The sequence below is a fragment of the Maylandia zebra genome, linkage group LG2 (assembly GCF_041146795.1).
Source record: "Maylandia zebra isolate NMK-2024a linkage group LG2, Mzebra_GT3a, whole genome shotgun sequence".
NCBI lineage: Eukaryota > Metazoa > Chordata > Actinopteri > Cichliformes > Cichlidae > Maylandia > Maylandia zebra.
In genome coordinates, this window is record NC_135168.1 from 34,439,274 (window position 1) to 34,455,623 (window position 16,350).

At 41.3% G+C, this 16,350-nt stretch overlaps 2 protein-coding genes across 5 annotated transcripts in view; one reads left to right on the forward strand and one right to left on the reverse strand.

The window, feature by feature from the left end:
• The first annotated feature begins 492 nt into the window (after positions 1-492).
• On the forward strand, positions 493-7,671 carry gabrp (gamma-aminobutyric acid type A receptor subunit pi). The gene is made up of 10 exons (XM_004541122.5): positions 493-774; positions 1,825-1,911; positions 2,002-2,114; positions 2,245-2,312; positions 2,390-2,607; positions 3,310-3,392; positions 3,571-3,708; positions 3,854-4,006; positions 7,055-7,248; positions 7,339-7,671. Exons 2-10 carry the CDS (start codon positions 1,865-1,867, stop codon positions 7,669-7,671), a joined length of 1,347 nt encoding a protein of 448 aa, XP_004541179.2. The 5' UTR covers positions 493-774; positions 1,825-1,864.
• The window catches only part of afap1l1a (actin filament associated protein 1-like 1a), a 28,633-nt gene continuing 18,769 nt past the window's right edge, over positions 6,487-16,350 (reverse strand). For all 4 annotated transcript variants that reach the window (XM_076891442.1, XM_076891447.1, XM_004541124.5 and 1 more), the window contains exons 10-19: positions 16,260-16,335; positions 15,909-16,025; positions 15,616-15,827; positions 14,981-15,126; positions 14,776-14,848; positions 14,178-14,292; positions 12,548-12,715; positions 10,699-10,874; positions 10,488-10,613; positions 6,487-9,269 (exon numbers count right to left, since the gene is read on the reverse strand). In XM_076891442.1, the coding sequence (XP_076747557.1) occupies positions 9,243-9,269; positions 10,488-10,613; positions 10,699-10,874; positions 12,548-12,715; positions 14,178-14,292; positions 14,776-14,848; positions 14,981-15,126; positions 15,616-15,827; positions 15,909-16,025; positions 16,260-16,335 (1,236 nt within the window). In that variant the 3' untranslated portion in view covers positions 6,487-9,242. The remainder of the gene's footprint in view (positions 9,270-10,487; positions 10,614-10,698; positions 10,875-12,547; positions 12,716-14,177; positions 14,293-14,775; positions 14,849-14,980; positions 15,127-15,615; positions 15,828-15,908; positions 16,026-16,259; positions 16,336-16,350) is intronic.

Below are 16,350 nucleotides of genomic sequence, written 5' to 3' on the forward strand. Positions count from 1 at the left end.
TGTAAATTGAGCTGTAAATGGTAAAATGGTAAATGGCCTGTATTTGTATAGCGCTTTTCTAGTCCCTAAGGACCCCAAAGCGCTTTACATATCCAGTCATCCACCCATTCACACACACATTCACACACTGGTGATGGCAAGCTACATTGTAGCCACAGCCACCCTGGGGCGCACTGACAGAGGCGAGGCTGCCGGACACTGGCGCCACCGAGCCCTCTGACCACCACCAGTAGGCAACGGGTGAAGTGTCTTGCCCAAGGACACAACGACCGAGCTCGGACCTCGGACAGTCTCGGTAGGAGGTAGATAGAGAGTAAGGGGCCAAAAAGAATAGGAAGAATGAGAAAAAGGGAGTGATGTAAGGGCTCAAACTAGATGCTATTCTGTGTGTGTGTGAGTATGTGAAGGGGGGGCAGAGAAAAAAAGTGCAGCGCAAATGAGTAGTACGAAGAGAGAGGGAGGGGGGGGCTGCACAGAGGCTCTGCGGGGAGATCAACACAGCTGTGCAGAGAGACAGAGGGAGTTGCACAGATAGTGGAACAACCAGCAGTAAGACACAAAGGACCAAATATTAGATGCTTTAACGGTAGCCTGAAGACACACAGGGGTATATAATCAGAAGTAAACAAGAAAGTGGACCAATATCAGCCACTGGCAACACTTGGGATACAGGAAGGCAGAAGAGCACAGGAGGAAACAAAAGAGAGCTGAGAGAGAGCAGAAGAGTGACCAAGTGGAAATAAAAAGGAGGACATAAGAGCACGGCTGAGGCAGGTAAGAGTTAGAAATTTGTACGTAAGCAGTGTAAAAGAAAAAAAAGTAAACAGAAATGTTTATTTGAATGTAGATCCACATATAGGCAAGGTAGTATCTGACAATATGCTGTTGTGCAGTTCAATACATGGGAAAAGAGGATAAACCGGAAGACAGATGTGAGGACAAAGGGAAACATGCATGATGCAATGCAAAACTAACACAGCAGGCTTCAGCCTAAGCTTCAGAGCAGCCGGCGAAAAAAATGCATCCAAACAGGCGAATATGTTCACCTGACAACTACAACCTGATAACATTCTGTGCCATTTTGGTCCCTGGCGAAGGGGAATCAATAGTGTTGGTTCGCACAGTCATTTAGAATGGCACTTCAGTGTAAATAACGCATTGAAAATTAAATGCTGCTTTTCTAGACTGCTGGCAATATGGCGATATATTAGCTGCAGATTGCTTTGATGATAACTGAAGCACAATAACATGCAGGACAGATTTGCATGGTTCGGATGAAAGTATAAAGTGAAAGGACAGAAGTCTGTTACTGACAGTGAAATCAATCAGGGAAAGGAGGAGGAGGGGAAGGGTTTCCTGTGAGGATTTCTTCCTTGATGAGAGGGTTAGTTGAAGAATTCTGAAAAACAAAAAATGTGATCGAGGCCACATACATCAGCAGATCAGAGTAACTGCAATATTTAAAAAAATATTAATAAATAAAATAAATGTTAGACGTACATACATGCCTATCTAAACAAAATGTTTGTCTATGTGTGTGTATTTGTGTGTGTCTGCACGAGTGTGTGAAGGCATTGGAAACGCTACTAATATATAATATTGGAGCGAGTAATAGAGGTGGGGATCAATGCAAGTTTACAAAACATTTTAAAACTATCGTGTCAGGGTGAACGCGCAGTTATCTAACAAGAAACGAGTGAGGATGACTGCTGCGTTGCAGACTTCCACTGTGCTTTGTAGTCACATTTAGTTAGTTGCTGCCACCTTATGGTCAAACTGTGTCATCCCAATTAAATGAAAACAGCTCTTGTGTTTGTGTTTTAGTCCTCATCACATCTCTCTGACCTCTGCCAGCTGATCCAGGATGTCTGCCAACCTGTTACTCATCATCCTCCTGACCTTTACGCAGGGGTGAGTGACTCTGAGGTCAAAAAAGCACGCCCACTTGTTTGTCTCATTGTTTCTCTCATTTCCTTTTTCATTTTTCCCTGCTTTTATCAGGAGCTGTGCATTCCATAGCAACCACTGGGGTGAATGGAACGACTCCCAGCTTCTGCCAACAATACAAAAGCTCATGAAAGGCTATAACCGCTACCTCAGACCTAATTTCAATGGTATGAAGTTGCTTGAGACATTTATTTTTTAAGCTTTTTTTTTTAACTTTCTAAAAGTCGTCAGAGCTTCTGTGTCTTTCACTTAAGAGTGGACCAGTTGTACTGTTTCGCATGTGTGTCTCCTGAACAGAGGGCCCAGTGGAAATTGGAATGAGCCTTGATATCGCCAGCATTGATGCCATCTCTGAAATCAATATGGTACACCTTCTATTTTTGTCATCTGCGCGATCAAACGAGGGAGCAGGCGTCTTTATATGTTTTTTGTATCTTTTCAGGACTACACAGCGACAATCTTCCTCCGTCAGCGCTGGCGTGATGCTAGGCTGATGTTCCCCGGTAATGAGAGCGTGAGCGTGGACGGTCGCCTGGTGTCACTGCTCTGGATCCCTGACACTTTCATCCCAGACTCCAAGCGCTCCTTCCTGCACGATGTCACCGTGGAAAATCGCCTCATACGCATCTTCAGCAACGGAACTGTTCTCTATGCTCTTCGGTACATTTCTTTACCGAAGCTTTGACGCTCGCTGACAGCTGACATTTCACGCTGCTGGTCACAGACAAGAAGAAAACAAATCCAGTCAACCCCACACTGCTCTCACGTTCTATATAAAAAGAAAGGGGAAAAAATAACTAGGAGTATGACTAAAAAGCAAATGTCATCCCTCATTCATTCATCTCAGGGGTATGGCTCTGCATTCCTGTATGTTCTGCCCTTCAAACACTTAAGCCTTTGGCAGTGAAGATTTGCAGAGTTCCATATGAGTATTAAAAATCAGGCCAGGCTAATCTGTCAGCTCACACTTCCATATAACTTTTTTTTGACTAGACAGTTTGACAGATGAAAGAAAGGTCAGCTGTGTACAGTATGTTCAGTATCTTCCTTCTTCTTGAGTACCGAAACTGATTGATAGCTGGAGCCATCATCTGATTGTGTGGAGGTGATTGAATGTTGTAGAACTCGAGCAACCTGGCCTCATTTTTGCAATCCGACAACACTGTGCACATAATTCATATGTGAGACACAATGATGATACTCCAGATATAAGTCTTTGATCTCTTGGATGTTCATCAGGGGAGAAGAGTTCTTTATGTTCACTAATAATTAACATCCCCTGTTATAAATCAGCAGAGCTGCAGTCATTTCAGTTGGGTTTTTGAAGCTTGGTAATGAATGCCTGCTTTGAATGCCCAACAGCATCACGGCTACGATCGCCTGCAACATGGATCTGACTAAGTACCCTATGGATAGACAGGTGTGCACCCTTCAGCTGGAGAGCTGTGAGTATTTCACTGTGAGCTCCATTAACCATCAGTCATGTGTGTAGCTGGACATAAATCATCATCATCATCACTACTACCATTTTCATCAGCCTCTGTGTAGTGAGTATGAAACTGAAAGCCAGCTTTACACCAAGCACTTCACTAGCCAAAGGTTAACTACTCTTTGTTCTTTCAGGGGGGTATAACCTACAGGATGTGGTGTTCTACTGGACCAGAGGAAATGATTCAGTGAAGGGTTTGAACACACTGAGGCTGGCACAGTATAGTGTGGAGAGCTACTACACATCAGTGTCAGAGGCTGTGTACGAAACAGGTAACATATTTGAGCTCTCTGGATTTCCTTTGCATGTTAGGATTCATCCAATGGCAGCTGCTATTGGAGCACAAATGCACCACAGGATTGTTTAAATCTGTATTTTTTCCCTCGTTCTTTTTATGTCTCTTTATGTCCTTTGCAGGAAATTACCCCAAGCTGGTGCTGCATTTTGCACTGCGCAGAAATGTGCTCTTCTTCATCTTGGAGACGTATGTTCCCTCCATTCTGTTGGTGGTTCTGTCCTGGGTCTCTTTCTGGATCAGCCAGTCCTCTGTGCCAGCTAGGACCTGCATTGGTCAGTAGCAGACCTCACTCTTTTAGTCCAGGATTTTGGTAACTGTCCATAGAGTGACCATTTCCATATTAGAGGCTACAGGATTTCATGTATTGGTTTTTCTTTGGTCATATGAAGTAGGGATGAGTTTTAGCATCCCACCTACTTGTAGCATAATTATAATAACAATACTTATATTATTAAATAATTGTTCTCAATATAACAACTATGATGTCTAATGTCTGAGGTTTTCTGACTCTAACCTATGAATAAAAAGGATAACTTCGACCTTAGTCACTAAATAACTCACCAAATGATCAGCAGCTGAAGACACCAATTATAGTAAAAAAGTGCACAAATACATGAATAAATAAGATAAGGGTAGCACGGCATTTACTTTGCTTACACTAATGTTTTGTAGGAGTAGCTAATGGATGATGGGCCTTCACATAAATAACTGGACATGACTAACTTGAGCTTGTTATATAATAATATACTACAGTATATTTCTAACTAGGCAGCTCATTCTAACTCTTGACAATACTTTAAAGATGTAACTCTTATTGGGATCAACTTGAAAGAAAGGCAGACGTCATGTAAAGTGAGGTCAGAGGTCAAATGCGACATGTTTAGATGAATATAATGTGATAATTAGAATCCCCAAAAAGAGTATCATTTTCTTAATGTTGCCAATACAAACAAAGGCAGTAGAATTTTAAGCATCACTTTGAAGATAAAAGGCATTTTATGAAAGCTTGACTTTATTTGACCTTGAAGAAGTCAGAGGTCCAAAGTAAGGTCATACAGTGGCATGCAAAAGTATTCGGCCCCCTTGAACTTTTCCACATTTTGTCACATTACAGCCACAAACATGAATCAATTTCATTGGAATTCCACATGAAAGACCAACACAAAGTGGTGTACACGTGAGAAGTGGAACGAAAATCATACATGATTCCAAACATTTTTTACAAATAAATAATTGCAAAGTGGGGTGTGCGTAATTATTCAGCCCCCTGAGTCAGTACTTTGTAGAACCACCTTTTGCTGCAATTCCAGCTGCCAGTCTTTTAGGGTCTGTCTCTCTACCAGCTTTGCACATCTCGAGACTGAAATCCTTGCCCATTCTTCTTTGCAAAACAGCTCCAGCTCAGTCAGATTAGATGGACAGCGTTTGTGAACAGCAGTTTTCAGATCTTGCCACAGATTCTCGATTGGATTTAGATCTGGACTTTGACTGGGCCATTCTAACACATGGATATGTTTTGTTTTAAATCCTTCCATTGTTGCCCTGGCTTTATGTTTAGGGTCGTTGTCCTGCTGGAAGGTGAACCTCTGCCCCAGTCTCAAGTCTTTTGCAGACTCCAAGAGGGTTTCTTCCAAGATTGCCCTGTATTTGGCTCCATCCATCCTCCCATCAACTCTGACCAGCTTCCCTGTCCCTGCTGAAGAGAAGCACCCCCAGAGCATGATGCTGCCATATTTGACAGTGGGGATGGTGTGTTCAGAGTGATGTGCAGTGTTAGTTTTCCTCCACACATAGCGTTTTGCATTTTGGCCAAAAAGTTCCATTTTGGTCTCATCTGACCAGAGCAGCTTCTTCCACATGTTTGCTGTGTCCCCCACATGGCTTGTGGCAAACTGCAAACGGGACTTCTTATGGTTTTCTGTTAACAATGGCTTTCTTCTTGCCACTCTTCCATAAAGGCCAACTTTGTGCAGTGCACGACTAATAGTTGTCCTATGGACAGATTCCCCCACCTGAGCTGTAGATCTCTGCAGCTCGTCCACAGTCACCATGGGCCTCGTGGCTGCATTTCTGATCTCCTTGTTCGGCCTGTGAGTTTAGGTGGACGGCCTTGTCTTGGTAGGTTCACAGTTGTGCCATACTCCTTCCATTTCTGAATGATCGCTTGAACAGTGCTCCGTGGGATGTTCAAGGCTTGGGAAATCTTTCTGTAGCCTAAGCCTGCTTTAAATTTCTCAATAACTTTATCCCTGACCTGTCTGGCGTGTTCTTTGGACTTCATGGTATTGTTGCTCCCAATATTCTGTTAGACAACCTCTGAGGCCGTCACAGAGCAGCTGTATTTGTACTGACATTAGATTACACACAGGTGCACTCTATTTAGTCATTAGCACTCATCAGGCAATGTCTATGGGCAACTGACTGCACTCAGACCAAAGGGGGCTGAATAATTACGCACACCCCACTTTGCAGTTATTTATTTGTAAAAAATGTTTGGAATCATGTATGATTTTCGTTCCACTTCTCACGTGTACACCACTTTGTGTTGGTCTTTCACATGGAATTCCAACAAAATTGATTCATGCTTGTGGCTGTAATGTGACAAAATGTGGGAAAGTTCAAGGGGGCCGAATACTTTTGCAAGCCACTGTATTGATGTGATTCACTATATGTTGTCAATACAAGAAATAAGAAAGATGGTTTTAAATAACGCTATATAGCATTACACTGATGTGTTAACAATACACTTCAATTCAATTCAATTCAATTTTATTTATATAGCGCCAAATCACAACAAAAGTCGCCTCAAGGCGCTTCATAGATACACACCACACTTGTAAGATTTTTGTCCATTTTTGACCAATAAATCATTGTGTTGACCTTGGAAACTTTAAGGCAAATATTTAATTGCTTGTTAACATGACCCCACTCAAGCAAATGTGACAGACAGACAGAATAAAATCACACACACACCCAAAAACATGACCTCCTTGATGATGGTAGATACAGAAATACATCACTGATTAAGATTTCACTGAAAAAAACATCAAGTTTTCTGTTTCCACATGTTTGTTTTCAATACAATTTCCCCATACACTGAGTATTTTCTAAGATCTGGATCCTTTAGTCTCACATCTACAGCAGCAGTGATGTTGTTTGCTTGAAGAAAATAATAAAGAGAATGCATAAACAAAAAAAGCCCCTGAAAGAAGAGCAAGAGTAGTGTGGAATGGACAAACTAAATATTTGTTTGCTTGATTTAATTGCTGGGACATGCTGGAAATAAAGAAAAAAATCCCAACCCTCTGATCTGTCTGCAGGAGTGACAACAGTGCTGACGATGACAACTCTGATGATGGGTGCCCGCACTTCCCTGCCCAATGCCAACTGTTTTATAAAGGCCATAGATGTTTATTTGGGCATCTGTTTCACCTTCATTTTTGGCGCACTGTTGGAGTATGCCTGCGCTCATTTTTACACCATGCAGCACCAGACCATTGAGGATTTATATCGGGTGAGACACATAACCATGACACAGATAAAAATGGAAAGATTCTCTGTTACTGTAAACATCAATCCATCGGTTTATCTGCCCATGTAACAGGACCTTCTGAGGGAGCTCAGCGAGTCTAATGGAAATGGCTCTATCCCCATCGTCAACTCCAGCCAGCCAAATCAGTCCGTGGAGATCGGCTCCACCGCAGAGGACTCCACGGAGCAGTCAGCGAACAGCGACACCAAGAACCACACAGAAACAAAAGAGAAGGCGCCAAATCAGGGCTGCGGCTTGTCGTCAGTGAGAGACGCATCACGTAAGGCGGCATCTGTCTTCATTGTGGAAAATCCACACAACATTGATCGCTATGCCCGCACAGTTTTCCCCACAGCATTCCTCTTTGTCAATATCCTGTACTGGCTTTATTATCTCTTTCTGTAAGTGCTCATTCCAAGCCGTGGAAAGTTTAATTTCACCAACCTGAAGCTGCTCTACCTCCTCATTTAAGATCCAACACCAGTCGCCATGGTCTGAATACGAACGGACCTGACACAGCTTATTTATTGGATGGCGAAAAATCAATTGGTCAGGACTACGCTCTGCAACAAGGGCCGTTATTGATTGTGTGCAAAGAGTTGGCTCCCAGCACATCAGCATGTAAGCATGGTAATGCAAAGCCTGTATTGTCTACTGACCAATCCATAGATCAAATGAGGAAGAGTTTAGAATGAATAGGATGCTGAACAGCACCACACAGTTGGTTGCTATGCATTGTTTGCATGAGACCATATACTGTATGATTATGTTTCGCCGTACAATGTGAAATTAAAAGCCTACATCAGTGACTGGAATGTGTCGGTGCATTTTATGAGAAGGAAATTCAGTCTGTGCTTAGTAACAAGTTAATTAAACAGGAATTGTTTGGGAAAATAAGAGACACATTTATTATTCCCTCATCCGGGTACGAGAACAGTAAAGTGCAACAGGCGACCACAGGTTTGGTAAGGAAGGTGTTAAAATGACATTTGATGATTTCATTAAAAGGAAAAGACAGATTTCTATCACTGATAGCACCACTTTGTTAGTAACTCAATGATCTGTAATGTAAGTATTCAGCTGTATTTAAATGTGTGCCAAAGAGGGTGATCAGGACAAGCATGGATTTACTTTGTTTTTTACCCAGAATCCTCTATGGCACGTACCCGAATACTGACTTCAGGCAGAAAAATGCACAAAAAGTTTTAGGCACTTAAAAGGAGTAGCAACATTAGGGATATGAGCCACTGTGGAGTCATTAAAGAAACATCAAGAAATAGAGAGACTGCTGCAGCAGATGGTATTATCTGAAGATTAGAGAGTCACTATGGGATTACTTGATGCAACTCAGAGAGCCTGAACCCCCAGAGGAACATACCTGCCAATTACCTTGGAAAACTGTGCCTAAAACTTTTGCACACTTTGTGATGAGGAATGAAGCGCTGTACAGTATTTTAAGTACAAACACATATAGAACAGTAGTTGGCGCTCATTATGTACAGGCAAAACAAAAAAGATTATGTCACCTAAAAGGCACATCATGGCTTAAACTGTCTTTCATTCTCAAAGCTTCCGATACGTCACATTGCTTTGGCCTTCTTTTTCCCCCTCACGACACCATTTAAACATTTCTGGCTCTTTTCCACACTACATTTTATTCATTTGTAGTGCTTTCCATACTTTTATGTTGCCTTTCTCTGCTGAACTTACCCTTCTTGATTTTTTTGTTTTCCTTTTCCAAAATTTTAAACTGCACCTTTCCAGAAAGTGAAAATACTTGGCTACAGACCGTAAACAGTCGTTGGAAATATTCAGTAAGCTGTACCACCACCTAGTGGCTGATTTCTTTCATTACTGTTTATGCAGTTTCTCAGCAATCCAAAAAGGAAACAAGTCTTGACTTTCATTTATAAATGGCAAATTTTAGACAAAGGGTCCAAAGTCTCTTCCAGATATGCATTATTTCCCTCGTCATCCTAGGTTCCTTTCTTTGACTCCCATTCCTAGAGAAAGAAAATCAGATTTTTTTTTTTAATGATGTGAAAACGGATTTCAATTAATTTCACAGGAAACACAAAAGTGTACTTATATCATTAAATAGTTGTTTACAGTAATCTAACAGAATGAAAACCTAAAGCTTTTTGGGGAAAAAATGAAATGAAAAACAAGGTCATGGTGCACTAAATTGTATTCACTCGTCTGCCTTCACACACATATGAACTTGAGTGACTTCTCATTCTGAAGCCATTAATATGACATTGGGCCACCCACTGATGCTATAACGGCTTCAACGTTTCTAGGAAGACTTTCCAAAAGGTTTAGAAATGAGTTTATGGGAATTTTTGCCCATTCTTCCAGCGGCAGACACTGATGTTGGATTGAGTCTCCGCCCAATTCATCCCAAAGGTGTTGTGTTGGGTTGAGGTCAGGACTCTGTCTTTATGGTCCTTACTTTGTGCACTGGTGCACAGTTATGTTGTAACAGGAAGCAGTCTACAGTCCAGTGGCAGAATGCTTCACACCACTGCGCCTGACACTTTGAATCGAGCTTGGTGATGTAAGGCTTGGATGGAGCCGTTTCCATGACACTCTCTCCACACTATTCTTGAGCTAATCTGAAGGCCACATCAGAGGTCTGTAGCAGGAAGCTGACAAGCTCTGTGCACTACGTGCCTCTGACCCCACTCTGTGATCTTACATGGCCTACCACTTCATGGCTGAGTTGCTGTTATTTCTAATCACTTCCACTTTGTTATAAAACCACTAACAGCGGACTGTGGAATATTTAGTAGTGAGGAAATTTCACGACTGGGCTTTTTTCATAGGTCCTGAGCTCCTGAGAGCGACCCATTCTTTCACAAATGTTTTTAGAAGCATAAATAGGTGCTTGACTTAATACACCTGTGGCCATGAAAGTCAATGGAACAATATGGTGTATTTGTAATGCTTCAATTTTGCAATACACTTTTTTTTATTGCTGCTTCCTCGTAGACCGCCTCACATTTCATTAACACATAGAGCCACTAATATCTACATTGAGTGCACTATCATATGATGACTATCTATTTATGTGCGAACTGTGAAAAACCCATTAGATGATGGTACATGCCGCGGTGACTCTATTAACTCCCTGAGGAGACTGAAAAGAAAACATGACAATACACGACAAGCTGAGCAACTGAACTGCGTGCAGCAGAACGGATGAATTTCATCACTATTACCTTTGCTTTCTGCATGACAGTTCCAGTACAAGAAGCGTAAACAGACGGTGGCCTCCTACGCAGCTCTGCGGCACAATTTACTGGTAAAGAATCACTGTAGATATTCTGGATCTTCTTGCTAGAAGCCTGGACAATATAGAAAAAGGATAGAAGTATTTAAAAATCTTTGTATGCAGAGGGCCTGTCTTTCTACATTAAGCATAAGCGGTACCTGAACAGGAGGTTTAGCCTCCGCTGATGCCCCCAGGGTTCCTCCTGCCAGGCTCTTATTTAGGTTTTCTTTGACCTGAGTCAGTTGAAGTTCCAGGTCCACCCTCTCTGCCTCTTTAGCTCGACAGGCCTCCTCCAACTGAGCCACACGCTTGTTCAGGAAGGACTTCCTCTTATCTGCCACACAGATTCACAGAAATAGATCAAAACAATAAGATACGCATTTGTACGTTCATATCCTTTGCATTATAAATAAGTCTTAAAATTCCAGTTTTCAAAATAAAGCACTTACTCAAGTTCTAAATTTATTGATTTTACAATAAATCAATCTCAATCTCAAGAGAAATTTTTTTTGTTTATTTTGGGTTTTTTTAAATTTATCTAGCGATGAAATTTATTAGACCACCTGTTAAAAAAAAGCAAGAAAACAAAAATATTCTAGAAATTTGCCCAAAACTTGTTTAAGACTAAAAAAAGGAGAAAAAGTTGTATCATTATTTAAGACGCAAATAGCAAACTGAATTCACATTTTTAAAGCCACCGGACTTCTGTATTTGGAAATTAACCAAGAATAACATTCAACCACTAAAAAACACGTCATAGACACCTCAGCTTCACTACTGGAACTTTAACATTATGCACTCCATACTGTACAGTAATGCCACTGTTTTGCACATGTCTCAACTCTGTATATTTTTATATATTTTATTTATTGTTTAATTTGTAAAATATGTGTACACACACACACACACACACACACACACACACACACACACACACACACACACGTAGAAAAATATTTAGTATACACATCCAGAAATGCATATACTATTATATATTGTACATATATTTATTAGTTTCAGATGTAGCCATTCTTGTATTTTGCTTGTTTACATTATTGTATTTTGCACAACTCTGTTGCTTGTGAAGCTCGCACACAAGAATTTCACTCACATGTGCTGTACCAATGTACCTGCACATGTGATGTGACAATAAAAGTGATTTGATTTGATTTTAAAACACATTTTTAGTATAAACTTATTTTTAATAATAATGTGCTATCACTTTTTGTTTTTACTTTATTTTGTAAAACAGTATAGTCGAATATTACTGGATAACAACAATAATTATATTTTAGCATTAAAAGTACAATTTCAAGTAAAAGACTTACACATACTGCTCAACTAGCCTGAAACAAGTTATTAACATTAAAAAAATATTTCAACAACTGCAGCATAAACCTCACAATGCAGGATGCTGTTATAAATTTTTTAAGCACTGTATAAAAAAATCGAATCTAATTATGAAACCTAAAAATACTACTTAGATGTTTTTAAAGAAAACATTTTGCTTCATTAAAATGTGTTGATGATCTAAAATGTAATAGGTTTCATATAGTTGTGTTTCTGTGGCACAGTTATGATTGTTTCCTCTGCCTCTGCTGGAAGCACGCCACACAGTACTAGAGGAAATTAGGTAATTAGAGATAGCAGACATTTTTTTCATAAGCATGTTGTTTCATGTAATAATTTTAATACAAATGCTGCATGGGAAACTTCTGCTCTTTCATGGCCTTATAATAAAGGAGGTCACAATGCGGGGTCATATAAAGAGCCGTGATGCGTTATGATGTAAAGGACGTCTGGCAAATTTGCACAAACACACCAATGAATCCTGCAAAAATAAGACTAAAATCCTCCCATGTTTTTTTTTTTTGTGCCTTGTAACTATGTCTTCATACATTAGTTAATCATCGAGAGGGTACATGCATGTTTTAGTTGTGTTTTTCATTTTGGGACTGCTTCAACAATAAAGAGCAACCATTCATGCCTGACTTTATATCTTCTTACCTGCAGCTGTCTTCAGCTCTTCTTTCAGCTCTCTCTTCTGCTGTCGGAGGGTTACTAGTGCATTACGTATGCCATCTCGCTCTTTCTCCAGCTCCTCTTTTTCTCTCAGGTAGCGTTTGGCATCTTCTTCTGCTCGCGTTTTCCCATACCTCCCGTACTGGCTGGTATCTGGATGAGAGCAAAGGTTAAAGGTCAGATGTACAGGGGTTATGGGAACAAGACAAAACCCTCTCACGGCAGCCTGTCTGCATAATTAATGCTATGCTCTCCGTGGGGGCAATATGAAGCTGCCTGTAAGTGTCACATGGATGTAGAGCATGGTCGTTTTTTACAACAGGCCAGAGAGAGACAGCGTTCATTTTTCTAGAAATTGTGTGGCTTTAATATTAGAGAACATAATATTTTTGTGTTCATGTCCCATTTATGTTTCAGAGGATGTTTGATTTTTCTTTCTTTCTTTAAGCATCAGACATTAAACTTACTATCTTACCATGCTCCACTCACCCCAAAGCAAACCCTAACCTATAATGGCCATAATACAGCGTTGTAAATTCAAGGAAACCCGGTGATATGGTTGCAGGAATTAAAGATAAACACACACACTCCTGCGGGGTAAGAGGTCAGAGGGTGAGGCAGCAGATCTAATGCGAGTGTCCAATAAATCTCAGGTTACATCCTGCAGCTCTCAGCCCATGGAAAGCGCGGCTTCTTTGATGTGCCAGAAGGTGACAGCGAAGACCACAGCGGAGACGCGGCAAGAAGAGGAACCCTCGCTAGAAATCCGCACTGATATCACTTTTCTGTAACTCAGACGCTCATCTCCTTCACTTGTGCAGCAGAGAGCGAATGACAAAAGGGAGCAAATGGGAGAGGCCAGAGCAGAGGGAATGGAATATGGGCGGAAAGTGAGAAGATGATTGAGTGAAGAGAAGAAAAGAAGAAATACTGAGCCAGATGACTGCTCAAATTTTATGACTGCCAGTGCTTAAGCCCACAACTCGAAGGAGTGTAAGCTATATGAGCTCAAGAGCACTGGAATCTATGACTTAGTGAAATATTGATGTATTAAGAAGAATTATTTCTCCCCCCCACCACAGTATTTTGAGCTGTTTTTATGGGGTTTTTTTTAATCACACAGATGTAAATCAAGGATCAGTATAAAATAGAAAAAATACTTAATATAACAACAAAGTATATTAATAAACTCAGCCTGTAAGTTAATAAATGTGAAGTCAGCTCCTTTCAAAGTAGTTGAAAAAAGACACCAGCACTGCTCATAAGGCTGCACATTAAACAATAAATGGCAATGTTTCAAAGTTGTAAAGCAATATTTTAAGTTTCATACTGACAGAACAATAAAAAAAGAGAATTGCCTTAAAAATTGTTTAAAACAATCAGTTTACCACAAATGTAACAAGTCAGGAGACAGTTTAGTCACACTCCGAAGAGGGGCGTTTAAAGATGTCTTCCTTTTTATTTAGGAAGCATTGAATTAAAAGCTAAGTATGTAAATAAAATAGAGGATTTTTTGTTGCTCTTTGGAAAATCCTAGAATTTATTTCACAAGGTTAGACTCAGCACCACTTGATGAACTGCAAGTCACACTGGAAAACAAACTGAGCACACTTACGTGAGCCTATTCGCTTCAGGGAGACTAATGGTTTGGTTCTGTCAGAGTCGCTGCTTGAGAAACTTGAGCGCCGTTTCCCTGTATTCCCAGACTGCTGCCTGCGGTTCTCTCCTGACTGGGTGGAGCAGAGAGAGGGCGGGGGGAGTGACAGATGTGGGAAGAGTGAGGGCAGATCAAGAAAAGTTAAATTTGTTTATCAGGATATGCAGTGAACGTGTCTCGGGATTTAGTGATTTGAGACTGCTGTGGTGTGCGTGTGTGTGTTTTTGGTTGTAGGTGGTGAGAGGCATGTGTTTAAAGTGCATGTTAATGGGGTTAAGAAAGGAGTTTACAGGCTGTGAAACTGCTATGACCTCTTGCCTTCCTGTCACCAGTCAGAGCACTTTATCTTTTTTTTCCCTAATGCGGACACCCTGATCTTTCTGTGGTAAAAAAAAAAGGCATCATTGATAGGAGTGCAGCAGAGCACTGTCTATTTATTTGGGTGACTGATGGGATGTCAGACAGCGAAAACCCAAACAGCTGCATGCCCATACATCTTCTGATCTGGTCACATCAAAGTTAACGCGTGATTTCTGAGCGTGAGTGTCCTGCTTACCTGCAGATCCTCGTTAGGTACCTCATCGTATGTTCTAGAATCTGTGGAGGTGCTGCTGGAGGAGGTAGCCCACCTAGTTTGAGAGACAACAGACAAAGTAAATTTACATAAAAATGATGTAAGCAAAAACATTGCTGCTTTGGTTGATGGCCTAGCTTTGAACTTGTCCATGGATCCTGACCCCCTTCCGCTTCATCTCACTCACAGGAAGGAATGCCGCGCAGCATCACGGATGTTAGCAATGGTTTCCACATCTACATAGTCGTAATGCAGTGATTCTGGGTCTGTCGCAGAGCCCATTTCTGCCAGGAGGAGACCGAGCCACCGTCCAAGCTCCTCTGAGCTGCTTGCCTGACAATTTAAAAGAAAGGCATTGGATAAATAAATAAATAATCAAGTTTAATATTCAATCTACTTAAAGACTGTGGTGATGTATGGGATGTGAATGGTCGTGTGATATGCACGTTAGTATGCATTCGGATTATTTCTGAAGCTTTTGTACAGATCGTGATTGTTTTTGCTTTGCAGGTATTCGAGTGGATGAGAGAAACATCTGGCTCATTAGCTGATAATTGCTTCACAGTCTGTTTATCTGAGCTCTTTTCACTGAAACAGCTGCCCAGTGCTGACCGAGTCGAGCTGACGAGAGTGATGAGATTGAATCAAAACATTAACCCGACAATAAGCCTACCACCTCTGTTGGGCAGATGGAGACTGTTGAGCTGGTTAAAAATATCTCCCTGCTTATGTTCTTATGAAAGATGACTCTTTTCAATTCTCACAGATTCGACCATTCTGGTAATATCGTGCAGCTTTGAAATAATCAAACAAGAAGCACACCTCCAGGGCAGCCACTTCTGTGCTGTCCCGTAAGACACGGAAGGCAAAGGGGTGCTTGGGTCCGAGTCCCGGAACCACCTCACAGCCGTGGAGAGGAAGGGAAGGGAGAGACATCCGAGGATCTCCTTTGTCGTTGTAGAAGTGCAGGGCACCTCTGCACACGCAGCACCACTGCTCCCGCCACACCTGGTTCACCAGCACTGACAAATGGCCTGCATAGCGAGGAGAAAAGGAAGAGTTACGCATTCCGCAAACTTGGACTCCTGAAGCACGACATTGAAGCGGGCTCTGACCTTGCCGAGGATCGCTGTATGTCCGTGGGTCACTTGTCCGAGTTGACTTCTTCTTTGAGAAGCTGATGATGCGTGTGATCTTACGCCCCGCAGCAAAAGGACCCCGTTTCACCTTACCTAAAAATAAAAATTAAAAAGAGTTCAAAATCAGATGCTTTTGTTTGGATTTATCTGTGTCGTTTGGGAACTGTATTCCCAATCTGTTTTATTTTATCAACATGTTTCAACAGAATCCTTCCCATCTCATATGGCATAAATGCAGCAATATGGAAGAGTCACACAAATTACATCCCAGCAACCTCTAATTGGAACAGCTGCAATGCTTTAAGACTGCGTGCATCTCTGCCTTACCATTCTCTCTGCAGTTCTCTCCAGCTGACACGCCCACACTGTCTGAATCTGATGTGTTCCTCTCCGCAGACAACCTCTGCAGAAGCAAACA

Bases quoted from the DNA above. Each gene is read 5' to 3' on its own strand.
- gabrp (XM_004541122.5), top strand. From the start codon at position 1,865: ATGTCTGCCAACCTGTTACTCATCATCCTCCTGACCTTTACGCAGGG. The intron at 4,007-7,054 runs GTCAGTAGCAGA...ATCTGTCTGCAG, and splicing joins GCCAGCTAGGACCTGCATTG to GAGTGACAACAGTGCTGACG. The intron at 7,249-7,338 runs GTGAGACACATA...CCCATGTAACAG, and splicing joins CCATTGAGGATTTATATCGG to GACCTTCTGAGGGAGCTCAG.